Genomic DNA, 25,744 nt, shown 5'->3' on the forward strand with positions numbered 1-25,744 from the left:
AAGCAGTGGTATCAACGCAGAGTACTGAATACATCGAAAGCGATCATAATGCTTGCGTCGTATGTACTCAGCGTACATACAAGGTACGTGCGTTTTGTATACATGTGTATATGTATGTGTATATGTATGTGTGTGTGTGCGGAGTGTCTTGTGAAACTAGATGTTCTTTTAAGAGTCAATCTCTTGGCCAATTTAGATTCAATTTTCGCAAAATATCAAAGAAGATCATGATTTTTCACAAATTTCTGACTTTTTTCTTCATATATCTTTATTATAACTAAGCTTTAAATTAAAATTTTATAAAAATGAACTCTATCTGAAATATTAAATGAAAAATGTAATTTTCTTAATTTTTTAACTTGGCAAAATATTGTTTGTGAAAAGCATTCTTTCTCAATTCGCTTATAACTTGAAAACTATTAATGCCTAGATATTTTCGCTAAGAAAAGATCTTTTCCAAATTGGCTAATGAATCTACTGTAAAAAGAACATCCAATTAATTTAGACAGATATCCTGTATGCGGACAAGATATACATATATATGTTGCTCGATATGCAAAAATATTCCTTAGGCTGAGAGCGGCATTAAATCGCGATCATGATGCAAGTCTTGCCTGTCGACGACGATATGCCTAACGGCACGCCTGCACGATTCTGTGAATCACTCGGCGTGGATATATCGGGGACACAGTCTATCCACGTTATTCGCTTTTCTCCCGAAATAGTGAATATCTCACGATGCGATTCAGTAGATTTCTTTTTTTTTTTTCTTGTCAGTGACTGTTCTTAAAATCCATGACGTGAGTTACCGTGGATGGCTAGAGCCATTGGGGGCCTGTGTTCATCGTAGTGTTAGTGTAATCGAGGGGTGTCGTGTGCTGCCTACAACCGACGGGGTAGGAAGTGTGCTGGTCGATCAATGTCGTCTCAATGGTCATCGTATCCTGGAAAGGCGACGTCGGCAGTGACGCCGCGCTCTGCCTCCTGATGGCAGTCAATACTTCACGCAGCTGGCTCACCTGAGAGCAAGTCAGGTCAGGAGGGCACCACGTGTGTCCCTGTATTTCTAGCTTTCTCTCTCTCTCTCTCTCTCTCTCTCCTTTTACGCATACACATACATATTTTTTCTCTCCCTCTCTCTCTCATTTTATTGTATATTTGAGCATTTGTTATTTCATTGCTATGAACAACGCGTTTGGAAGTTTATCAAATGGCAAGGAGATGTCTATGCGAAGAAAAGTCATCTATCGAACGGATATAGCAGTCGATAATAAAATAAAGTTCACGCGACGACTATGAATTTGAACGAAAGAAAAACGAAATTTTTGCATCTCATACTTAACGTTAAACGTCCGGCCTTGAGTCTATCCTTTGATTTTTGCTCGTTTAAATAGAAATTATGTATGTTATCTTTCTTGGTTTGTGAAAATTAGATAGACGCATTTTTAGTATTTAGCATGAGATACGCATCAAAAATAATCTTGACATTATGACGTGTGAACGATAAACCTAGAAGGAGCTTTCTCTATAGTTAGGGCGCAAAATCTATGCGCTTGGAATGTTCCATCTATCGAGATCTCTACGAGGAGCACATCGATCAAGCACATCGAACAACAATTGGGAATTAGGCGGAATCATGGTGTCGATTCTCTTCGCCACCTCTCAAAATTAAATTACTCGAATTACTTACCTGGCCGGCGAGCCGTCGCAGCCGTTCCGTTTCTTCCGGTGTCGCGTCTCGGCGCGCCGCGACCTTCACTTGGGTAACGTCACCGTAAAAGGATTCCGATCTGGGCGAGAAAGCCATGGTCAGCTGGTGCAACTCCTGCAACGAGTTCGAGCAGGCGCGATAGCACGCGACACCGCAGACCTCCCATTGTTCCGAGGTGAGAAGTGGCCCACTACTCACTAGGACGTGCCTGTCAAATGTCATTCTTAGATTTCTTTCTTTCTCTTTCTGTCTTTCTATATATTTATTTTATTTTCCGTAATAATTAGACTCGTGCTAGGGACTCGCTTTTTGAAATCCGTCTATCATCTATATCGACTCGTGACAAATCGGTAAACAATAATCGGATTTCTCGTGCTATCATCTCGCGTTTGGTCTTTCGAGCAATCTCACTCTTTCATCATCATGCCGATCAAGCGAGAATCATCCAATCTAGAACTGGATCATGCTATGGAAGCGGATTGTCCACCTATACCGGACGACTCTAAGATTTCAGATCGGGATACCGTTCGGCTCTCGCGCATTCGCGAACCTGCTCCATTTTTTAAGTATCGACGTACGATGCAACACGTGTACATCGATACCTCGCGATCGACACCGATTCGCGGGATCATGTTACCGAGCTCTGCCCGGTTGAATGTACATGAACACGGAAAAAATGCGTCGATGACTCTCTAGATGGACAGACGGATGGACGCGCGCGGGGGGAGAGCATGTGCAGCTCGTTGGCATGACGCCCTCTCATAGGTGTCGAGTGTCGGTGGCTACTTTATCCCATCGGACAGCCTGTCAAGCTTCGTTATCATCTTACACACACTCTCCGTAACAACGATATACCTAACTCAACCGTCCGCCGCGCTATACATTCCATCAAACTTAACTAATTCGTCACTAAAATTTGGAAATGGACGAGATATTAGCCAAGACGATAAAGTGATTCACGGTACAAATTATATAAGAAAAACGCATCATCCTTTGTCGTTTTATGATCGCAGGTTTCCTAATCGAGTCTCCTAATTGCGAAATCACCGGCGACAACGCGTCGTTTCAATCAGCCGTTAAAATACCATCACATTTGGTGCCATCACATTATGTTGCATCCCGGTTTTTTCCTTTTTTTACTGCAATCTCGTTTTGTCATTAATGCCATCGATTTTCCATGCATAAAGACGGCGCGCTAAACCGCGTAAATATTAACGAAGGTCGCGAGAATCGCAATAAAGAGCTAACGAGCGGACAAGCAAATTACTTGGACTCGCTTCGGAACGGCTTTTATGTCGCGAGTTGGAGATGTCCTCCGCACGCTTTTGACTTACCTGATGCAAGCGCAACCGAGACGAGCTATGCTCTCTGTAGACTGCACCACGCATTCCGCCATTACTAATAAAAGTTGTTTCAACATCAACGTTGTGGCCGGCAGATAGGCATCGTTCCTGATAACTTCTGGACCTGAGGAATTGATGGGTTACACCATTACACCAACGGACGGATTAGCGTTTTGCTAATCTATAGCGTATCTTTTTTCGCTTTATCATCATATTTACCTTGTAGATGCATCAAGTAATCAACCACGAGATCGGTCGTGAGACCGCAGCATTGTTTAAAGTTAGGCGCAAAGTTATCCCAACCACGGAAGATCTTGGACGTTTTCCTTAGCCAATTTTGCACCATAGGTAGCAGAAGATGATTAACACAGTAGAGTCCGAAAGCTGGCCCGGGTACATTCAAGATGTCGCGTAAAAGATGGAATAGAGTCTCCAAAGTATGTGGTTGATAACGTCTCGGACAAATCATGGTTGCACTCGCTAGGCCCTCAATAAGGATGTACCAGACGCGAAGAATACCGCTGGGCTTATCCATGCTCTGCAGCGTCGTCATGGAATGAGCGTTTTTATCGATCAGCGGGGTCAGCACATCGTATGATCTTTCCGGGATGATATCTTGCATCGACTCAATATGCTTGTCGAATCTGGTTAGCTCGAGATTTGGTATAATCGGATCCACGTATTGCGGCAACGTCGACACTTGAATTCTCTGGGCAGAATGGAAGATCGGACAGGCTGGCATCCGATACATCGACGACAGGATGTCACTGCAGCTCAACAGATACTTGAGACTTTCTACGCAGAGTCTCATTCTCCTCGATTCCGCGCCGTCAATGCTTTCCGCCTCCTCGTATTGGGTCTCGTTGTCGCCGATACCCCGCACGTGTTTCAGCAGGCACAGGATACAGTCCAGTGCGGCGTTGGCGAAAACCAATGTGTTGTCCGTCGAGAGAAAAACCCTGAAGACTTCCAACAAAGGGGCTGACTCGACGGAATTCGAATTACCAACCGACGCCACTCGGAGGGCGCCGAAAAGCGGACGCCAGCCCGAGCGGATTTCCGTGCAATTCGTTTCGACGAACTCGCAGATGCAGCTAACGATCTGAGAAAAAAATAGCAATTTATAAGCTAAATCGCTTTACGCGATCGCAAGCGGCTACGCACTTGATCCTGCACGTCACTATCGCAAAGCTCGAGACATAAAAGATTTTCAAAAGGCTTAAAGAGCGCCTCGTTGAAGTGAAAATGCGGAAGTTCTATCTGCTCGTTCAAGAAAGCCGCCATGGAATCGTGAATGCATTGAACGGCTTTTTTCGAGATGCCGCGGTCCTCGTGGCAAGCTGCTTCCATGAAGTGTGGCCCCAGAATACTCCATACCTGGAAAATTGAATAATCTTTACGTCGTATAAAGATTACATTATTCGCGAATATTGTAAAAGAAAGTGAACTCTTACACCCATTATATGAATCAAGGGCCTGCCGCTTTTTACACACTTGAGCATAACTTCGCCCAAACGAGCTAGAAGCAACACGTTCATCTCATTCTCCCTCGGTTTATTTCGTCTCCACCAAAATCTCTTATTATCTTTGCATCTATCGGTGGTCTTAAAGAGCTGCGCTTTGCTAGCCTTACAGAGAGCCGTAAGAAACGAGCAGAGCGCTCTGAGATTCAGTTTAAGCGCCGCGTCCTCGAAGAGTCTGTCGACTTGCTGCGACAGTACGCAGATAATCTTGGCAGCGTAGTCCGCCGGTAGAATGCCATTGAACTGGCTGTCGGCGTTCGATTCTTGAATAATCTCCGGGATAGTGTCCGAGCTGGGATTTTGCGTATAAGGACTCGAAAGAAAACTGTAAACATCCACACTGCAAAAGAAATAATAAGGAAATTAAAAATACAAAATATTACTTGAGAACATTTTTTAGAAAACGAATATTGTAAATAATTAAAATTTTATAAAATAGAAAGATAAATACCAAGACTCCTCATCATCGACAATATTAAAATTTAGTCGCAGCCTATCTTGACCATTCTTAGCATCCCCATTCGCAATATCTTTTTTTTCCTTCTTCTGATGAGCTTTGGGCAGCGATGGATTTTGATTTCTTCCAAAGAAGTCATGTTCCAGCTTGCTCACGTACAGACAACACCTTTAAAGATATATGATTTCTTTTTAGAATAGAACATACCAAGAACTACTGTGAGATGAAAACATTCAGAACAGTATAATAAGCTAGCCTCCGAAATAGAGCTAGAATCGCAATAATTAGAGAAGATTGTAAAATCCAGTATGTGATGTTACCCAAGATAGGTAAGATCAAGGTGTCGAAAATAAAGGAATCATATAGATTGCATGTCTTAAACGATAAGCCAAGCGGGCTAAATCAGAAAAACCTAACAGTAGACGACTATCTGAAAGACTACCGAAAAAATGTTAGACTTTGACATCCCAAAAGATTTAAAAGCGGTAAAGACAGGATACTGTTCTTTCATAAAAAAAAAAAAGAAAGATTTTTTTAAAAATTAATATAAGAATATATTGTTAAATTTTTTAGCATCACTTACGTAAAAACGTGCGGCCAGCAATCGCTACCATGACTACCGAGTTCCAAACCTCGTCCCAAAAGCACGTCCATACTAAGCGCGTGAGACGTGTGAATATTGGTCGCCCTGTTCTGTAATTTAAGTCGGAGAACATCCTTCTTACGAGTGATTCTCGAAATGGATTGTTCTGTGCAAGCGGCTTTAGCGAGAAGAGCAAAGATAGAGCCGCAACGATTCTGTAAGCCTAAAACAAAAAAAGGTAGATGAAAATGGACATAGATTATACTCTGGATAAAGATCTTATGAAGAAAGAAGAAGTGATGCAAGTACCGAGTACATTGCTCAATGTGGCAGCCTTGTGAAGACCCTCGAGCGCCAAGACGACCGTGTCCCTGACTTCTCTTTTACCACCATCTCTGTTCAGGATGCTTTTATTGGTTTCCTCCTTGGGAGAATTCAGTCCCGTCGTAAGAACCGTCATCATGCTACTCCAACAACAAGTCAGTACTCTCCGGGAGAGTTTCGCGCCGGCCTCCGCTTCCGGAGTCGGCTCGTTTCGAGAAAGTTGGGCCCGTTCCAGTCTTATGTAATCGGAGAGCAATTGTCCACCTCTGTGGCTACCGGGTATACCGTCCACGTCTATGAATCGTATAAAAAAAGAGATTTCATCAATTTAATTTAACAAAATTACAATTTAGATATTATCAGAGAAATAATCTCTTTGGTAATATCTCTATTTCTCACAAAAATATTATATAATTTAATATTTTACGTACCTGTGAGAACATTGACTAATGCATTATTTTCCGTAGAGCTGGGATTATAACCGCATCTCTCGAGTAAATTACACGCGAGCACTTGTTGATACAATTCAGAAAGCCACGTGGCTGAGAGATAAACCAGAACACCTGACCCATGCACCTCTTCCACGAATTGTTCCTTAAAAGCAAAATTTAAAAATAAATAAACGCGTTAAATTCAATAGAAATGAGATTATTAGACGTACCTCGCTGACCGGTACTTGCCGAGCCTCGTCGTGATAGTAATTTATCCGAATTAATTTCAGATTGAGAAGCAACGCCGCATACGTTGCTAAATAAATTCCATCGGCGTTCATGATTGTGATTAACGCGCATGAATCTGTACTGGTATCACTTTGTTCCTGCATTTTCTGCTGAGCTACAAACACTCCTAAAACACAAAAAATATCAAAATTCTATATCCATAAAATATCATATTATTGTCAATATAATATTCAAACCTACTTTTTGTAATAGTAGCTTTACAATAACAGTTTACCTTGACAGTATTCGGAAGCAAAGTTCTGCAAGGCCTCATCCACTTCGATGTTACTCCTTAATGTGAGTATCATCGGTATTAGATCGGATCTGAGTGTTTTTACGAATCGCTTGGCATTGTGTCTCTCAACATCCACGTTGCATTCGTCAGCTATCTGCCGACCTACGTGAAGGCATTTTGGTAATTTTTTCAATCTTAGTCTCTCACACTCGTTCTCTGTTGCGCAATCGTTGTCGTCGAGGCTATTTTCCTCCTGTACCTCGTCCGACTCGTTTTGAGGACCTTCGGTGTCGGTTGAATCGCCATCCTCCGATGGCCCATGCCCGGATGAGTCGGAATCCGAACCCATACCCTTCTTCATTAATTCCAATTGTTCTCTGAGAGAAATGGATTAAAATAAAATCCTATTTTTTTATAGAACAATTTTTTTAAAGGGTCAAATTTTCAATATCTTATATTTAGATTCAAGTTAAAATCGATAACTCATCCTTTTAATTACATTTTCAAAATAACTGCGATATAATTAATAATTAATATATATTCTTGGGACGTTGTTGACGCTCACCTATAAGTTTTTGGCAATCGTGCCATGCTTTGATAGGTCAAAGGTCCGCGATAGTCGCAGGATTCCAAGTCCTCGTACAAACTATTGATCGTGCACGTGTAATTATGATTAATAGCCTTGCCCTCGCAAAGTTCCTGAAGCGCCGACAACATAGCAACCACACTGGAGACACTCGCATGCAATATAGCCTGTCCACCGGTTGTTGATTCCTCGATAGAGTCCATGGCTCTAAAATAAATATTTATGTACATAGTACATAAAATTCTACAACAGATATTCAACTGTTCAAATTAGACAAAATTTTTATACATATCAAAATTTTGTAATACTCACAGTCTCATGAGTGCCATATCACTTTGTATATGACTCGATCGGTCTTCCTCGACAAGTAACGGTCCAGCAAAATCCACCATGCGACTAGGACTACGCAGTAATTCTTTCAACGCTTTTAACGGTTCTAAACGTTGCTGCGGCGGTGGATATAGCAGCATTCTGTGAAACACCGATTCCAAGACTGGTCGCAGCGGGCCAACGCATCCTACTAATCTTACTAATTCCGTACCAATGCTGAAGAAAAAAAAACACCACATCAATTATTTCCCATACAATATTTAATACTACGTAAATACATATATACAAATTCTTATTTGAAAAAATATATATTAAATATTATTTTCAGATTCTATTATGATTATGTTAAGACTTTTACCTATAAACAGTCTTAGCCTGATGGCTATCGAAGCTCAACGACGTGGCCAAGTATCCAGAACCTCTGCCAATTTCATTCTCCTTCCCCTCCCGGGAGGTGAAGGTTTTATCCACTCGAGGCGTGCCTAGAAAGGCTATCAAGGCAGGACAGAACTTCTGCCATAGGAAGGTCGTGAAATGCGCGTTGGTGTGAATCTTTTGCGGTAGCGACGATATGAGCGTGTGCAGGCATTCCAGTAGGAAGACCACAGTGTTGCCGTTTCTGCCGTTACTGGAACAGGATTTCCTAAACATTACTTATGGGATATTATGTAAGTCGCGCCTCTTATACATTATTTATTCCCCAAGATATATCTTTACTTTTGAGCCTCGTCCAGCTTGCTGCAAATATACTGCAGAATCGGTAGCGCCTCGTTGAAGCACGAGACGCCTCGCTCGCGAACATTCTTGTTCCGTTTGGCATTCTCATCCATCTCCTGACACTCTTCGTCTGCAAATAAGTAAAGACAATTTTTATTCACAGCAGAATAAACATCGGAATATGACGCCGGCGATGCATTCGCTGGCACCAGCAATATAGCCAACTTTTGGGACGCCTCGCTGATAGTATTCTTGGACCCTCATTTTCTGTCGACACGCGATCTTATAATTTATCGAACAAACATTCCCACGAGTACTATATCTTCAATCACCGTGCAGAGCGGATATGCATCATCGACGCAATATCGTACTAGCTTCTTATTCTCTTTTTATAGCTTGGATTTTTTCGCATTACCTAAGAAGAGACAAAACGATCGCAATGTTTGACTGGTCGCTGCCTGTGCTGCTGTACGTACAGCTTGATTTCCATTCTCAAAAGCTTCACAGCAAGTAGTCAATATAGCGATAATCAGACGTCCATTCATGGTCCAATAAGGGGAACAGGCAACCTGCAGTAAAACCTAAAAGAAAAAAAAAACGACATTTCCGCTTTTAAAATACTCGCTCCGAAATGTTTTTACTACTCACTTTGAGCATATCCGTCTGCGTGTCATCGGACTGCGAGACGATGGAGCTCATGGCGTGCAACATTTGCGCAGGCAACCATAACGAATCGTCTTCTGGCTCATAGGGCGATTGAAATCTATCGTCTCTCAACATTTTCTACGAATTTTATCAGTTTGATTATACCTTAATTCAATCAATCGTTAACAAAAAAATTATCGATATATAAAGTACAAATATAAATCAAATTCAACTAAATATTAATTAACTATAAAAATTTATCCATCTTATTCAAGATATTTAATCTTTCGTTACAGAGTCTATATAAAAACCATGAAAAAATAGCTTATTCGAACAACGCTAATTAAAAATGACATAACGATGCGACTTCGCTTAAAACTGTCGCAGCTGTTCGTCGCTATCTCTCGTTTTATCGCATACAGTTCCGGAACATTTCCCCCCATGCGGTTACAACAATGCTGACCACCAACAAACGTAGGAGGAAGAATAGTTTAAAGATAAAACTTCAAGCATGATATTTTCCATTCATGTTTTTATTACATTTGAAAAAAAAAAGAACTATCTCTCAACGCAAAGAAAATTGCTTTACAAGGAAGAATTTTTTGTTATATCGCTTACGTGTAATCCCGCAAGACCGAAGGCAATAAATTTGCTCCTGTTGCTCTCCAGTGCTAGCTGAAACGTATGTAAGCATTTTGCGCGGAGTTCATGAGGTGGATCTCGTAGCAAGCCTTGCTGCTTCTCCAAAAAATCTGTAAGAAAAAGAAATTAACCTCTTATCACGAGGAACGAACTAGAGTATCTTTAAAAAAAAAAAAAAAAAAAACATTTTGCAATGACCAAAGTCTGACTAATCTTGTTAACGTACTATCATTTCACTTTAGCGAAAGAACGACGTCAACTTAAAATGTAATTTTGCATAGCAAAAATTTTTAAATATAATTAAATTAAGTAAGAGAAATATGTCTACACAATTTACAATTGCGATTATATAAATTTGTCGCAAAAGATGCCACTTGCTTCATGTCTTCGTTGAGTGAGAAAAGGTATTTTTCTTGCGGGAGAAGTATTTAATAAAAAATTGGATAAAAATGTCACACGCGCGCAAAAAAAGAAAGGAAGCGTGATAAGTGCTCACCGTGCGCTTCCTGCGCCGATTTGCGTAAATTTTGTAATCTCGCATTATTCGACTCCCTGACGATCTGCAGCAGGAGATCCTCCATGACACGGCGGGCTACCACCGCTACCACGAGACTGATCGATAACGGGAGTGCCAGTGCCGATGCACGCTCCACTATTACATGCGGATTTTCAGGAGCGTAAAACGCGTCACCCTCCTTTTCAAAAGCTGACACATTCATTAACAACAATCACACAAATAAGGATAATAATAATGATAACGAAAGATCTATTTGAGCATCTCTCTTAGTTGGAGAAGAATAATATAAAATGCCGATCATATTTCTCTCTTATCCCCGTTAGGTTTCAAGATAAACATAAAACTTGCAAAATGGGGCATTTGCAAGTGGCAAATATTATAATAATATTAATAGAAGAAAATTTCATAAAATTTGTATGTATCTATTAAAGAGAGAATAGAGCTCTTGGAAGATTCGAAATTTCGCGCCTCTCTGTAGCTCATGTGACAGCGAACACGTGACCTGCTATGTGCTAGGTTATGTTCGTAAATCCTATCCGTGGGATGAAGTAACTTTTAATTGACCAATGGGAATAACGAAATCTTTGCTCCTTTTGTCCTGATTGGTCAATTAAATGTTACTTTAGCCAGGGTAAAATATCCGAACACACCCCTATATGCTATATGTGTTAAAGATCTTATATCAGCTACATCTTTCATATTTTTTCTCTTTTTCTTTCCAATGGCTAATTTCGCACACCTATTTCATACTGAGTGCAGAAAGTGTAATATGATGCAGTTATAAAGCAGAGACCTAAAGATGGCGACGAAAAGTGACAGGAAGCGTAGAACGGCCGAAAAACCGGCGCACGAGAGCACCGCTTTATATCATTGGGCTGTAAATCTTTTGGGTAATAACACTCGCTTTATCGTGCGTAAAAAGATCGGGCAGCTGGCGTAATTCGCGAGCGGAAGCATCGTTTAATGGTGAAACAACCTTTGCTCCAACAACAGGTCTTGGTTTCGGTTATTTGCATCGGTGGCATGTATCCACGATCTTTGAAAATGACCGACACTTCTCTCATCTTTCGGAGATCGAGCGAGAAATGTCCTTCAGGACCGAGATGGTACGATAGTAGATGATATTTTATGCAATCATAGAAAGATATGCATATTCGATAAATCGATTGACGTTACGATGAGTAGAAATTTTTTTATCGATCAAACACTTTTGTTTTCTGTCAAACTGAACGTCAATCGTTGCTATTCGAAACTGCACGAGAAAGTAAATAAATTATTTTGCAGGCAATATCAATAAAAAAGACACAAAATTACATAGAAATTAACATATAAAATACCATAAATAAATTAAATACAATAAATACAATAAATAAAAAGAAAATAATAAATATTATATATATATATACAATAAATATTATATATATATATATAGGGGAAAGTTGAGTAAAACCGGACAGGCGAGTCAAATCGCGTACCCGTGTTTTTTCGTAATATAAATGTTGCTATTTATGGCTAACTTATATTATTAGTTATAGATTGGCACCATCATTATTTTAAAACAAATCCTGCCTCTGTGCACACGATATTTCTTTTTTAATAAATGTTCAAAGTTTTTAGCCCAAAAAAGATCGATATCGAGGCAAGAATCGAGTCGTGCACTTTTTCTATATAGAGCATCTGTTTCAATAAGTGCAGCGTTGCATTCTATACATATTAGAGAGGATATCATATTAGTTTTAATCGGCACTTTATACGCCGGAATATACAACCGCCGTATTTGTTACTTTCCTTGTATTAGGTCAAAATCGGGTACTTACATATCTCATGTAGTGAAAAGAGAAAACACTATTATCCTGGCTTTGTCTTCCTACAAAAAGCAGTTGGAAACGAAAACTGACAGTCAGAAAAAGAGACCACTAAAAAAAGCTTTTTGAGATCCCTAAAGTTAAAAAGTTAAATAAGAAAGTCTTGCAGCAATGTCAAACAAGACGATATCTTTATTTGTGGTTTTTGTCAATAGAATATATCTTTATGTTGTATTTTGATTAAACTAAATCTAGATTTTGTAATTACACGGTGTTTTGCATATTTTCAAATAGGTACCCAGTTTTACCCTACCGCTAGGACAACACCGGATACTTTGACTTCTCCATAAAATCTTGTTACTCTTGGTAACCAACAATTTTTTTTTCAGCGACTAGCCTTATTTTCTCAAAGTTTAAAGTTTACCAAAGACTACTAACGATCGGCAAAATATTTTTTACTCTCAAATTTTTTTGTAGAAAGACAAATCCAAAAAGGTTTTACCCTACTTTTCCCTATATATATATACAATATATATAATACAATAAATAAATATATATATAAATATATAAATTTTACATATTAATTATGTAAAATATTCCTAATTTAAAAACGTGATTATTTAAATTATTACGCCGTGAAAAATATAAGTTCATATTATTTAGAAAACAAATTTTAAAAAACATTTTCTTGTACAATATACAAGAAAGTATTTTTTCTAAATTTTTTGAAACAGTGTAATAACTATAATATACAAAAGAATGTTTCAATAAATCCAAAATGACATATCTAATTAGAAAATCTTTTAAGGGGGAAAACTATAGTGTAACGGCTAGAAGAAAAAGCTATTTTTAAGGATTTTTTTCTGGTAAATAATTGTTTTTTTTTCCAAATCGCGTTATTAACATCACAAAACTATCTTCTGTGAAATTTTCATTAAGAAATATTAATATTTATAGCTACAATAGCCAATAGTGCGAGCCGTCTTAAAAGAGAATGAAAACTCCAAAACAAAAAAAAAAACAAGGATTTTATTAAAATATAAAACAATAACTTCAGTTGCACGTATGGAATTTTTGATTGAATAATTTTTTTTTTTCTTTTTGTAATGTTAAAAACCAGAGATCAACGTCTCACCAATTTATAAATTTTTTTTCAAAAGTCCGCCATTTTGTAACAAATCATTTTTTTAAAATCCATACGTGCAATTGAAGCTATTGTCTTAGATTTTAAGAAAATCCTTGTTTTTTTTGTTTTCGAGCTTTCGTTGGTCCGCTACGTGCGCGCCCGTTTTTTGGGAGCGGCTCACACTATTGGTTATTGTAAATATTAATTTTAAATATTAATATTTTTTAACAAAAATTTCACGAAAGATAGTTCAAATTATGTACTTTGTGATGTTAATAACGCGATTTGAACAAAACCGATTATTTACTAGACAAAAAATCCTTAAAAGTAGTCTTTTTTTCAGCCGTTACACTGGTTTCTCCCCTTAATATATTATATATATAAACTTTATATGTACGAACATAACATTCAAATAACTATTTCTAAAACTTGTGTATTTAAAAACTGGTCGCACATAATTATACATATTAAAAAGCATCATACCAATAATAGCGTATTTAAGCATCTTAACATTTGCATATTTTCTTTTAGGGAATGTATTACTCCTATTACAAGACTATCGCTGAATCAAAAGACTTTTTCGATGGGATGGATAAGATCAGTCATGACAATCTATCAGAGTATGGAAATGTTATTGATGCTAGCAGAAAGTATAATCTTTTACCCGAAGTAACTATAAGTTTTTTTTCAATTATTTGAGATATTAAATATAAGATGTTTCAGGACTCATAGGACAAATTTCATGGTTGGTTTCTTTTTTTTTTTTTTATTTAAAGGGCATAGACTTATATTGTCAGATATAACCGGTTGTCTATCTCACAGATGGTCTGAACAGAAATGAATAGCTCCTTAAGAACGCGTCATGAATTTTTTGATAAAAATTGATTCTCTTGGTGAAATCTATCACCTCCTGAAATTTATCTCATTAGACCTGAAACACTTGGTATAAGAGAGATCTCACAATTTCTTATTTACTTTATAGATTGTAGCAGGTTTTCTTTATCATATTGCAAAAAGTCTTGGTATCATATCACAGGAGCGATGTTGGCAGGTAAGACTTGTCAAAATCTCTTTATGAAGTGGATCAAATTTGTAATCACATAAGTCAATCTTATTTAGATAGAAAGAGGAGATAAGTTGCCACCCGTAACTAGCTGCGAAGGACTGGTCGTACCCGTGTACTTCTATTTAGAGATAGCTTGGTCTTCTACAATATTCACAGCGGCGATACTTTTTTACTACGCGACGTATTTGAGTAATTCCATTTACGGTGGAGTCCTAACGATTCTATTCTTCTTTTTTAATCACAACGAATGCACCCGCGTTCAATGGACACCGCCGTTGCGAGAAACATTTGCGTATCCCATGTTACTCTTTCAAATGTATAGTGTTACAATGGCTATTAGAAAATACACAAAACACGACTCGGACAAAGAGCCAACTTCATTAAGGAACAAGACTAGACAAGGATTATTCGTGGTAATATAAAAAAGAAATTATTTATTATATAATTATTTCGAAGATTATTTCTTTGCTAAAGTCAAGTTATTTTGTCTTTTCAGGATATATTTGGTTCAACAATTTGCAGTCTGTGCACGTGGCAGTTTTCGCATTTTGTTTTTACTACGCAAATTATAGCAATTCTTATATTAAAGTGGCTAAAGATTGTCCCGTATGATTTTTACAAAAACTTTTGTACGGCTCATGCCTTAGCTATCGCAGCAGCGAGTAAAATAACAAATGGCACTCTTATAATTTGCTCGTTCTACACGTGTGTCATAATCGGCAGCAATGTTGCCAGTTTTCTAATGAAGTTATCCCGATTCCAAAACATAAAACGAGATATTATTCTCGAGATCGCTATAACGATCATATTTACAAAGTGGATAAAGTCTTACATTTTATATTCTCAAGATGATGCTCATGTGTTCAATATATTAAAATCTAAATTAACTGGCTATAAAGACTTTCATACTATGCTTTATACATGCGCGCCAGAATTCGACTTTCTACAATACAAAACTTACGAAGCGATCATTATGACTTTATTGCTACCAACAGCGATACTCGCCGGGATGCTTGCGTTGTATTATTGGTACAGGAGCTTCAAGACGATCGGCTATCCGCTTTGCATAGAGGCTGATATGGCGTATAACGGTCTACAAACTGGCGCTTTTATCATCATGGCTATTTTTGTTATGAGACTGAAATTATTCATGACGCCGCATCTTTGTATAATAGCCGGTACGGTGTTATGCAGACGATATCTAGAAAAAGTCGGTTTGAAAGGCGAGCTCATGCGGCTTGCCATTTTTATTCTTCTCTTGGGTGGTATGTCATATCACGGTGTTGACAAATTTCAAGAGGAACGCGGATTTGTAGGTAATTTTATTATCAAACTGAATTAAATTGATCGATTTTTTTCTGCAAGATATTACAATTGCATTTTATCACCACGCAGGCGAATACAGCAATATTGAACAAGAACAGCTATTTGAATGGATAAAAAATAATACATCAAAGCATGCCGTATTCGCGGGAAAGATGTCATTGACGGCGAACCTAATGCTGTCCACTAAGAGACCGATCGTTAATAATCCTTACTACGAGAGCAAAGAGATGAGGTGAGTTTTGGATTAGAAATCAAAATCGAATATGCATGTATACATATATATATATAATACTGCCTAAAATAATATTTATTTATACGTGGTATGCGTTTATTATAGGGATAGAACTATAAAGGTTTACGAGATTTTCAGTCGGAAAGATGCCATTTCTGTTTATGATTCTTTAAAAAACATGAAAGTCAGTTATATTGTATTAGAGGAACAACTGTGCCTTGGATTTGCAAACTTGTAAGTATACGAGAAAAAAAACATGTAACTAAAACAAAATAATATTGGATCTTTTTCTTTTTTTCCAGACCACGAGGATGTCAAATGATTGATTTATGGGACGCGGCCGACAATGGAACTGCGAAAGCTGCGAACAAGCCGCCTCTGTGTCCTTTTCTATTCAAAGGAAACGCGCATCCGTTCAAGAGAGCGTTTGTCAACAATAACTACGTCGTGCTGCAATTGGACTATTCGCATTACGTAGAATTTAAACCAAAGACTTCCATGTAGATTTCACGATTTCTACGTTTCAAATAAGCAAAGAGCCCTCAAGATGAACATTGGGATACCTCCTGAGACTATAAAAGCCTATTTTTCTTAAAACAAAAAGTATTATCTATATATAAAAAAAAATACATATATATATTTTTAATACAGAGAGATTTGCGCGGATATAAATTAAATGTTGACACTAGAAATTTTTGAATATGCCTATCAAGCACAGGCTTAATTACCTGCGTAATCTGTGAAAAGGCATTAAAATACTTTTAAGAGGCATATAATGTGTTCCTAGTATTATGAAATAGAAATTATTCTTTCTTTGGTTCAAAAACAATCATCGATTTTTTAGCATACATGTGTTTGAAGATGCAGCTTTTAGCATACGTTTTAAGAGATATAACTTACATGTATTGCAGAATATATACATATATCTATATATACACGCGAATGTTATAATTTGCTAAATTTCACAATAATGAAAACGGGTAGTTATTGATTATCTGGCGAGAATGTACAAAAGAATATGATGCCCCATTTCACACAACGTGATGCATGTACTTGTGATAATTTTCTTATATTTAATATTATATATATATACCCAGTCAGCCAGGTCTGTTCTAACAGATATTGCCAAGTGCTTGCTACAAATTATTGTCAGCAAAAAGGCTACAAATTTGGTACAAGAGTTGTTATTACCGATTAAGCTGGCAGATTGCCGGCAAGAATCAAGCAAAGCTTGCTAACATAACTACACAGCAAATTGGCGGCAGAAACCGAGCAAAGCTTGCTGACATGACTGACATCAGATTGTCGGCAAAAACTGAGCAAGATCTAGAGTGCGCAATCTGATGGCAAATTGGCAGCAAATACCGAATAAAATCTGCAGCTTATTACAAAGTATTATAAAATAGTTCAGTCGCTTATCGCTATGCGGCGCGTTATTCATTATCTATACCCGTATTCAAATTCTTGTCATGAGTGTATATAAAGCCTACAAAATGCTAATAATATTATAATATATATATTTCTATCAGTTCAATTTTTGACATAATTCTTATACAGGAAATTCAGATATTGAATTGATTTTTGGCAAATCGGACAGATAATTGTTCGATTTTCACTTATTCAAACAATTTCTGTCCAAAAAGATCTTTAATTTTATAAATTAAGTTATTTGAATTTACCTATATGTTTTAACATATTAATATATGATTTTATATAATGTCTAATTATCTAATGGTCATTTTATGACCAAAACTTATCATCATTTTGTTACTTAGGGTTAAGGCTTTAAATCTATTTAAATATATACTTTTATATGAATGGCCAAAAGCTGCAGAATTTGTTCGGTTTTTGCTGACAATCTGCTATCAGATTGTCTTGCGCAGATCTTGCTCGATTTTTGCCATCAATTTGACATCAAATCATGTCAAGCTTTGCTCGGTTTTTGCCGTCAATTTGCTGTCAGGTTATGTCAACAAGCTTTGTCACCAAAACACAAGCTTAATGCGGACACAGATGGCACTGGATTTGTTACCAAGTTTTGAGCGAATTTGATGCCAATTTGGCAACAATTTGTTATCAAATTGCTTACTGGGTATATATATATATATATATCGCAAAAAAAATTAAAGGGCCGCTTTTATCCTTCTACAAAAAAGACAATTTTCAAATGGCTGCAACTTTGTCACATAATCGGATTGAAATCAATAAAAAAGCATTACAAAGCTTGAAGTTTCTAGTTTCAGAATCTTTTAATTGAGTTCAATTATTTTTATTTGTTACAAAATTACATTACGAGAAAGCGACGTTCATCGATTGAACAAATTTTTCAAAAGTTTGTCAAAGAATGCCGAGAAAAAATTGTAGCACGATTTCGTTAATTGGATTTTAAAGAGCAGACTTTTATCTCTAATTTGCTTTTTTAACGAATGTCCTGTAGTGTTTTTTTTTTTTTCGCCAAGTTATTGTCTATTGAAGTAAAATCAATCTATTGACATTGAGCGTTCATAATCAGTGAAAAAAATTATTGCACAATGATGATTAAAAAAGCAATTTAAAGAGAAAAATCGGTACTTTAAAATCCACTTAACGAAACTGTACTACAATTTTTTTTCTTCGACATTCTTTGACAAGCCTTTGAAAAATTTGTTCAATCGAGGGACGTCGCTTTTTCATAATGTAATTTTGTAACAAATATAAAAAATTGAAATCGACTAAAAGATTCTGAAACTAGAAACTTCAAACTTTGTAACGCTTTTTCATTGATATCAATCCGATTATATGCGACGAAGTTGCAGCTACGTAAAAAGCCTTTTCTATAAAAGGAAGAAAGTGGTCCTTCTTCTAATTTTTTTTTTATCTAGTGTATATATAGCGCATTTATAGCGATACACTTGCGCGCGCCATTTTTAAATTTTGAACGTACAAGTATTATATTTAATTGTCATTTCATTTATCCTGCTATTAAAATTAATTACAAACACAAAACATGTACATCTGTGCCAACATAACAATTATTATTTATTTATATATTCATATATTAATTACTACACAAAAATTCCTTCAAATAAGTTTTTATCGATTAATATGAGTATTTTGCAGCACGCACATTGGACAATAATTCTTCGCTCTCTTTAATGTTGATTAAAATTATTCAATCATATATTATATGACCATATAAATGTTATTGCAATTTTAATAAAGAAATTATAAAAATATACACACATCTATGCGGAAAAGAAATTATACATAAAAAGACGAGAATGTATTTGTACTTGTATTCACATACCCAAAAATAAGGTGGAGTAATTTGCATCTTTGGACGCCTTTCGCGCGTGGATAATCCGAGGAAGATGTCGAATGAAATGCAAAACCGGAAGAAAAACCGAACGGCGAAGATATAACTCCGTTATATCGCACGTAGCATAGCACCTTCACTCCGCGGTTGTAACAGATAGTATAGTCGAGAAGCAATCTTTTGGTATACTACGTTGTGCCGCTGACCCAAATGGATCCTGGCCGCCAGTCAGTCCCGCTCCGGGCTTTCTCGCGATAGTATTGGCCGCGTTCTCCGTCACGTTCGGACTCGATCACTTATTGTCAGTATTCCTTTTATATGCGACCGGAACGCACAAGTGTCTAAAAATCTTTTATAAATATTGTGACATTTCACATTTTTTTTTTCTTCCGTCACGATCGTAATAAATTTTGTGAATTAGTGATTATTTCAAAAAGCCAACAGTGTTTTTGATTATTAATTTAGTTCCACGGATTTAAAAAATTGGATTTGAATTTTGAACCGAAAAAAAAAAAAAAAAAATTTCGTGACCGATGTGCCGAGCGTGCTAAAACGGTGCTCCCGTTCGCCGAACCCAAGCGAGGACACTTTGGGTTTACGGCCTCTACAGCTGCTGCTCGTCACAGCCGAATACGCGGGTCGATCTGAAAATACGTAGCGAATGAGAAAACGGAGGAGCGGCGTTTTATGCATAATGTAAAGAGGACCCGGATACCTCGAAGCGAGAACATCGGAAGTGTCAGGACATCCCGCATCTCACAGGCTCATCCTAGCGATGCGACATTCCACGTTGGTCCCGCGTAATCATTGACAATCGACAGTAAGTGAAACACAGAAAACGAGGCGAGTGGCAATAAAGAACGAACGAACATACGAGATACATTCACATTATGCTGCGACCCACAAAATTAGACCCCCGTTGAGAATCTGCGCATTCCAGTTGTGCAAATGCAAATTGTGCACGGATCATTCCTCAGATTCCGAATTTTTAGCTGAGACACGCTTTGAAAAATCGCACGCGTGATTTATATATATATACCCAGACAGCACAAGGATGTCCTTAGGACGTCCAAAGGGCATCCAGGACATACATGTAGGATATCCTCAGGATATCCCATTGTAATCCTCAGATCTCCTCTGGATGTCCCGAGGAAGAGTAAACGATAGCCGTATATTAACCTCTGGAGAATCCAGGGAGATCCTGTGGAACATCCTAAGGATTTTTATAGGATATGTTAGGGATATTTTTCGTGTGTTTCAAGGAGCAAATTTTAAAATTTAAATATAAATTAAAATTATGTTTTATTATTTACTGCCAATATTAAAAATCTAATATTAAAAATAGTTCACCGTTCTTTAATATTTGAGGCTTTCGTGCTGTACATGAATATTTTAGGTTTGGCTCCCGGGTTTGAGTTGTGTAATATTTTCTAAACAATCCAATATCTGAATTCCCTATGTTGGGATTGCATTAGAAATTGAACTGATAGAAAATAATTACATTTGTAATTTCCTGTCAGTTGCTCTTTGCAAGCTTTATATAATTCTCATGACCAAATCTCAAATACGAATTCGCGTGTCGCATAGCGGTAAACAAACGAACTAGCGGTTGAATACTATTGTTTGTAAAGTTTTTGAAATGTTGCGAACAGTAACATTTCTCATGAAATATTAAATAAATAATAATTTTTGATATATGAAAATGTGGGCATCAAATTCAATTATTAATATTAAACGAAATTAACGTTAACAATTAATTGCACATGTATATGTCCTCTGGAAATCCAAAAGACATCCAATATAATAGACAGGGCAGATATATCCTAGGGACATCCAGGGGTTATCCAGTGGACATTTATAGGACATTAATACTTATTATAATACTTAAGATTTCTAAATTATATAAAATAGCCGACACAACTAAAAATAACTATGTATGCATATTAAACTTTTATAAATATATTTATAATAATATCTTAAAACATCCTATAAATGTCCTGAACCGTCCTGGACATATTCGGGATGATCCTGAGGATGTTTTGTGCTGTCTGGGTATATATATATATATATATATATATATATATATATATCGCTTCTAATCTCTTCTTTTCTCATTTCCGACTTGGAGACACGGCGGAACGTCAAGGACGTGTCTTCCTCGCGTCCTTGCATCGTATTATGGACGGCGCATTAATTTGCTCAATGAGCATAACAATGTAAATGCAGCCCTCAATCAGATACACGCCGTCCAAGATCGCTGCATCGCTCAAGTACCGCAATTTCACGCTAATATCCGCTCCATCTCCGCGGGGGAATAATATATATCTACAATTGTGTGCGTGTGTATTTCTACGCGATCGCGATCGCGGCAGACGTATAATTTTGCGAGCGCGTAATCCCGTGAATTTGCATCGGAATTCAAGCCGCGTGCAACACGGGCTTGTTCTTGTTGCACAACGTGCGATTTCGCATTATCCGCGCGTCAGTTTTTAATCGCACCTGTCATTATATGGCATCGATATATTTATAGCAAATGTAATTATAAAAATAGAGTTTGCATTCCCTTTCTCTCTCTCTCCCTTCGCATCGTAAATCGATATTATATCGAGCAATCGACAATCAGAATCTTTGCGATCCGTAAAACCCGTACTTCTCTGGCCTCAAAATCACGTAAAAGATTCGACCAACTCTAGGAATTTAACACGAGCAGAGTATCAGAAATATTTGCTTCGTCCAAGGAAAAAAAAAAAAGAGAGAAAGAGAGAGATAAAAATAAAATTTTAAACAAATGGTGTGTAAAAACAAAATCGATCGTTGCAGATTTTTTCAATATTCGCCGAGTTTGAAATCGATTTTTCTTTAGGAAAAGTATAACGATATCGATATTTTTCTAATTTATTTTCTACGAGAAATATATTTTATTTTCCGTCGCGAGAGAGATGTATCTTGGATACAGTTTTACAATGTATTTGATTTAAATGTATACGGTTTCAGTCATTTTTTTAAATAATAAAATTTGTTTAAATAATAATAACGGAGTGTGTTTTTAAATAATCGATTTTTATATAATTAATAAATTATCTTATGAACGACTAATATTGAAAATCTTATTTTACCGCGTATTATCAAATTTGTCATAAAATATCTTAGAGAAATAGATATATTACTCCATTTAAAAAAATTAAATTGTCTATATGGACATTTAAAAAAAAAAAAAAAATTCAAAATTTTGTATAACTCTATAATTTAAAACACTAACTGAGTGCAAACACTTAAACTTACTATATATTTGTGTGGTGTGAAAAAAAAAAATTTTTATCATATCTCAGCGAATGTATGCGCCTAATCGTGGCGAGCGGAACGACAGTTGGACGGTGTCTGTTACTTTCTCAAAGCACGCTCGTATTCGTAACCTACTTGGAACGGCGATGCAGTAACCGGGTGCAAACGGTGTCCGTGCCAAGACTCGATTTAGAAAGATCTAATTCGCCTCGATCATAGAATTTTATGTCTCCTGCCCGTTTATTTTCATCCACAGCAAATATCTTCAGAAATTAAATTTCCGATATTAAGGATTGATCGTGAGAGTAAAAATAAATTTCAAATATCTCTTGTTAAGATCTTCGAATCTTTAAGATACGCGAAGGAGTATAAAAAGACTTGCTCTTTCTTTGAAAAAAATTTTCGACCAAATCCTTCCCAGCTTTCGTCGTGGGAAACAAGGCAAAAGGAAACGACGTATTCTACGTGAAGAATTCGTAATCTCCGAAATCAGGAATTTCACAGAAAGGTTTCCACTGTCAATGTCCTACCTGCTCGGAAGGTGGTCTCGGCACGACCGAAATGCAATCTCAAGGTGGAGGTCGCCAACATTCTTTCGGATTCCTGACGAGAGTAGGAGACGGAAAGAGAGAGAGAGAGAGAGAGAGAGCCGGGAAAAGGAGGAGGCGCGGATAGTAGGCGGGGGTTTATTATGATTGTGTTAAAGTTTCACATGACCGAGTTAGAGCCTAGGTCTAACCGAGGACAATAGTTGTGACACGATGGATCATTTTCACGTGGGCGCTCCGGTACCAGCTTGTCGTGCTAATTGAACGAAGGTCATAATCATGACGAGCGTAATTCCGCCGTTCGTCCGTCTATTTTCGTAAGTGTACAACTTGTAACGTCAGCGCGATGATCATCATCGCCATTCGAGCGTACTCCCGCTGTTGCGTGCGTTCAAATCACTGGGTCTTTTGACGAATATGAAGTCAGCTTCCCTCAAATTTAAACGTTCAAAAGATGCATCGATTTTCAGAGAAGATTAAACTTTGGGTAATCGAGGCCTGTATATTATTCAACGGATTAAAATTAAAATACAGGATAGCGATAATATTTGGAAGATACTTTACATATTATTGTTTATTAAGCCACTTGAGACATTTGCTAGTGATATCTATTAAATTTAATTATATTATACAAAAATTCTCCATCTTTAAAAAAAACCGAATAGCGAAAACAGAGTTCCGATATTGAGATGTGATGGTAACATCAGGGTGTCTATTCTCTAGAATAACATGAATAGTCTGGAATTTTCAGAGATCTTTTTTTTATATTTGAAAAAATCAGGAATTTTCTGATGGAATTTTATTTGAATTCGGAGAAAAAAAAAAGATTTTCTTTCTTTGATATTTCTATTCTTATATTGTAAGCAATCAGCAATCCACCTTGGCCAAGTTGTGTATTATATTATATTTAAAATATATTATAAATATATTCAATGCCTTAATAGAATATAGAATATGCAGTAGATATTTTTTAATTATTTTTTGTAATTTTTAATTAAAAAAAAATGTTATGCGAGTGAAAAATGTTTATCTTACAAAGGCTATTCATTTTTTTAGTATATTTTCAAATCTAGTACTTGAAACTTGTGGTTTCTTACTTTTCCTTCATATGAATGAGAAGCATTAGAAAAAAAAAAAAAAAAAAAAATTGCACACGATCTCAAAAAATCTTTAAAAAGATTCTTTTTATCTGGAATTTTGAACAAAAAAATCCCGAAAATTAGAAAATTATCGTTACAAGATTTGAGTAGATACCCTGAATGCGCGCGCGTTCGCGAAATTGAATACGTGAGGAAAATGCAGATGAATAGTTCTGTAACGTTTTAAACCGCGCTCGTAACAGTGGATTCTGGACCGCGTAGGATTCTGTGCCGGGACCATTCTTCTCTGCGGCAATGTTATCGGCGAAACTGGTCCGGTTCCACCGAAACAAGGTCGGGTACCGGTCCGCAGGACGAGCAGCATCAATCTCGACGATTCAGGTTCACCTCCACGAGTCGTTTTTCCGGTCTCGGTCCACCACTAACACCTTCCGACATTCCAGCCTAATCGGAGACACGCCTCCCACTGAAGAGTCAGACCTTGTAGATCTAATGCGTGGAATGCATCTTACGATAGACACACCTTGATGCGCATCCACCTTTAACCCCGAGTCGCGCAAAACGTTTTACGCGAAACTAGAAAGCAACTCACTTTGTCATTTCGTATTTAACATCTATCGCAAAAAACTGCAGGTACAAAATTTGAAAAATTTTGAACATTTTATATATATAAAATTGTCACGAGTACCTTTATGAAATCATATGGTAACTGCTCGAAAAATCCAAATATTTAAAATTATACTTATATATGTACGAGAACCTTGAAATTCAATGGTTATTGTTATTGTATAATTATATAGGGTGTTTTTAAAGTGGAGTTATGGTGCCCCATAAACAAGAAAAAGAATATATTAGGTGTACAACTTTGCTTCCGCTGGTTTTTTTCCGAAATTCGAGGCTTTATTGTAAAAAACTGGTTATACAGTTATGATTCAAAGTATTGTCCATCGCTGGCCACTACTTTCTCCCTCTTTTTGACTTTGACTCGAGTCTTCATTAAGTAATGCCTCCAATTCTGCATCTTTGAAAACCTTTTCTCTTCCACCGCTATGCCGGTCTTCGACGTGAAAATCACCGTTCTTGAAGCGTTGAAACCATCACTCACGACACGTTCTTTCACTAATAGCGGCTTCACCATAAGTATTTGAGAGCATTCGATGAGCCTCACCTGCATATTTCTCCATATTGAAGCAGAAAATTAAAACCTCCCGCAAATGACGAGAATTTGGCTCGTAAACTGACATTTTCAATCGAGAATAACTTTATGATGCGGACACAAATCGACTAATGTTTCTATGGGGTTATGTTGACAGATGCCCAAGTTTATCGCATGACGTCTATGATCTATTTATTTCGACCACTACTTACCGCTAAAGCCATCTATAGGAAAACGGCGGAAGCAAAGTTGTACACCTAATATAATATGAACATAAGTCCGGGAATAAGTTGTTTTCGAGTTATCGACATTTCTATATTGAAATTTCAAATTGCTTTGCTTTCTAATCTTTTTGTCAAAATTGAAGAAAAGGATGGTTTTGTATTTATTTATTTTATTTATATTTTTTGTTTTTTGTTTTTTTTTTATTCTGGATAGTGTTAAAGTAGCCCGCAACTTTTATTTGACTTTAATTA

At 36.9% G+C, this 25,744-nt stretch overlaps 3 protein-coding genes across 8 annotated transcripts in view; 2 read left to right on the plus strand and 1 right to left on the minus strand.

Annotated features, from left to right (window-relative positions):
• The window catches only part of LOC138942224 (brefeldin A-inhibited guanine nucleotide-exchange protein 3), a 15,134-nt gene extending 4,724 nt beyond the window's left edge, over positions 1–10,410 (minus strand). Inside the window, exons 1-19 of one of the 4 annotated variants that reach the window (XM_070312302.1) lie at positions 10,312–10,410; positions 9,792–9,925; positions 9,177–9,311; positions 8,944–9,109; positions 8,529–8,658; positions 8,170–8,439; positions 7,794–8,027; positions 7,461–7,688; positions 6,896–7,272; positions 6,603–6,787; positions 6,373–6,535; positions 5,927–6,235; positions 5,618–5,840; positions 5,029–5,202; positions 4,509–4,917; positions 4,219–4,431; positions 3,274–4,156; positions 3,046–3,178; positions 1,691–1,919 (exon numbers count right to left, since the gene is read on the minus strand). In XM_070312302.1, the coding sequence (XP_070168403.1) occupies positions 1,691–1,919; positions 3,046–3,178; positions 3,274–4,156; positions 4,219–4,431; positions 4,509–4,917; positions 5,029–5,202; positions 5,618–5,840; positions 5,927–6,235; positions 6,373–6,535; positions 6,603–6,787; positions 6,896–7,272; positions 7,461–7,688; positions 7,794–8,027; positions 8,170–8,439; positions 8,529–8,658; positions 8,944–9,109; positions 9,177–9,311; positions 9,792–9,925; positions 10,312–10,396 (4,680 nt within the window). In that variant the 5' untranslated portion in view covers positions 10,397–10,410. Of the gene's footprint in view, positions 1–1,690; positions 1,920–3,045; positions 3,179–3,273; positions 4,157–4,218; positions 4,432–4,508; positions 4,918–5,028; positions 5,203–5,617; positions 5,841–5,926; positions 6,236–6,372; positions 6,536–6,602; positions 6,788–6,895; positions 7,273–7,460; positions 7,725–7,793; positions 8,028–8,169; positions 8,455–8,528; positions 8,659–8,943; positions 9,110–9,176; positions 9,312–9,791; positions 9,926–10,311 lie in introns of all 4 variants that reach the window. The other 3 variants (XM_070312300.1, XM_070312301.1, XM_070312299.1) reach the window with 3 other exon arrangements.
• A 692-nt stretch (positions 10,411–11,102) lies between these two features.
• On the plus strand, positions 11,103–16,973 carry LOC138942236 (C-mannosyltransferase dpy-19). Of its 3 annotated transcripts, none has more exons than XM_070312328.1 (9): positions 11,103–11,222; positions 11,326–11,438; positions 13,795–13,932; positions 14,246–14,314; positions 14,383–14,742; positions 14,826–15,645; positions 15,725–15,887; positions 15,993–16,121; positions 16,190–16,973. In XM_070312328.1, the coding sequence occupies exons 1-9, from the start codon at positions 11,132–11,134 to the stop codon at positions 16,389–16,391; spliced, it is 2,085 nt and encodes a 694-aa protein (XP_070168429.1). In that variant the 5' UTR covers positions 11,103–11,131; the 3' UTR covers positions 16,392–16,973. The 3 variants fall into 3 exon arrangements, with proteins under 3 accessions (XP_070168429.1, XP_070168430.1, XP_070168431.1); XM_070312329.1 differs by having other exon boundaries at positions 14,383–14,739; XM_070312330.1 differs by lacking the exons at positions 11,103–11,222; positions 11,326–11,438 and having other exon boundaries at positions 13,906–13,932; positions 14,387–14,742.
• Positions 16,974–19,399: 2,426 nt separating this feature from the next.
• The window catches only part of LOC138942208 (uncharacterized), a 30,445-nt gene continuing 24,100 nt past the window's right edge, over positions 19,400–25,744 (plus strand). Inside the window, exon 1 of the mRNA XM_070312257.1 lies at positions 19,400–20,002. The gene's annotated coding sequence lies outside the window, so the exon portion shown is untranslated. The remainder of the gene's footprint in view (positions 20,003–25,744) is intronic.

The sequence above is a fragment of the Polyergus mexicanus genome, unplaced genomic scaffold, assembly GCF_030449975.1.
Source record: "Polyergus mexicanus isolate NDT 795.1 unplaced genomic scaffold, iyPolMexi1.0 SCAF_22, whole genome shotgun sequence".
NCBI classification, from domain to species: domain Eukaryota; kingdom Metazoa; phylum Arthropoda; class Insecta; order Hymenoptera; family Formicidae; genus Polyergus; species Polyergus mexicanus.

Excerpts from the sequence above, each read along its gene's own strand:
- LOC138942236 (XM_070312328.1), top strand. The coding sequence starts at position 11,132 with ATGGCGACGAAAAGTGACAGGAAGCGTAGAACGGCCGAAAAACCGGCG. Across the intron at positions 14,315-14,382 it reads CACAGGAGCGATGTTGGCAG|ATAGAAAGAGGAGATAAGTT; the intron begins GTAAGACTTGTC and ends AATCTTATTTAG. Across the intron at positions 14,743-14,825 it reads CTAGACAAGGATTATTCGTG|GATATATTTGGTTCAACAAT; the intron begins GTAATATAAAAA and ends TTGTCTTTTCAG.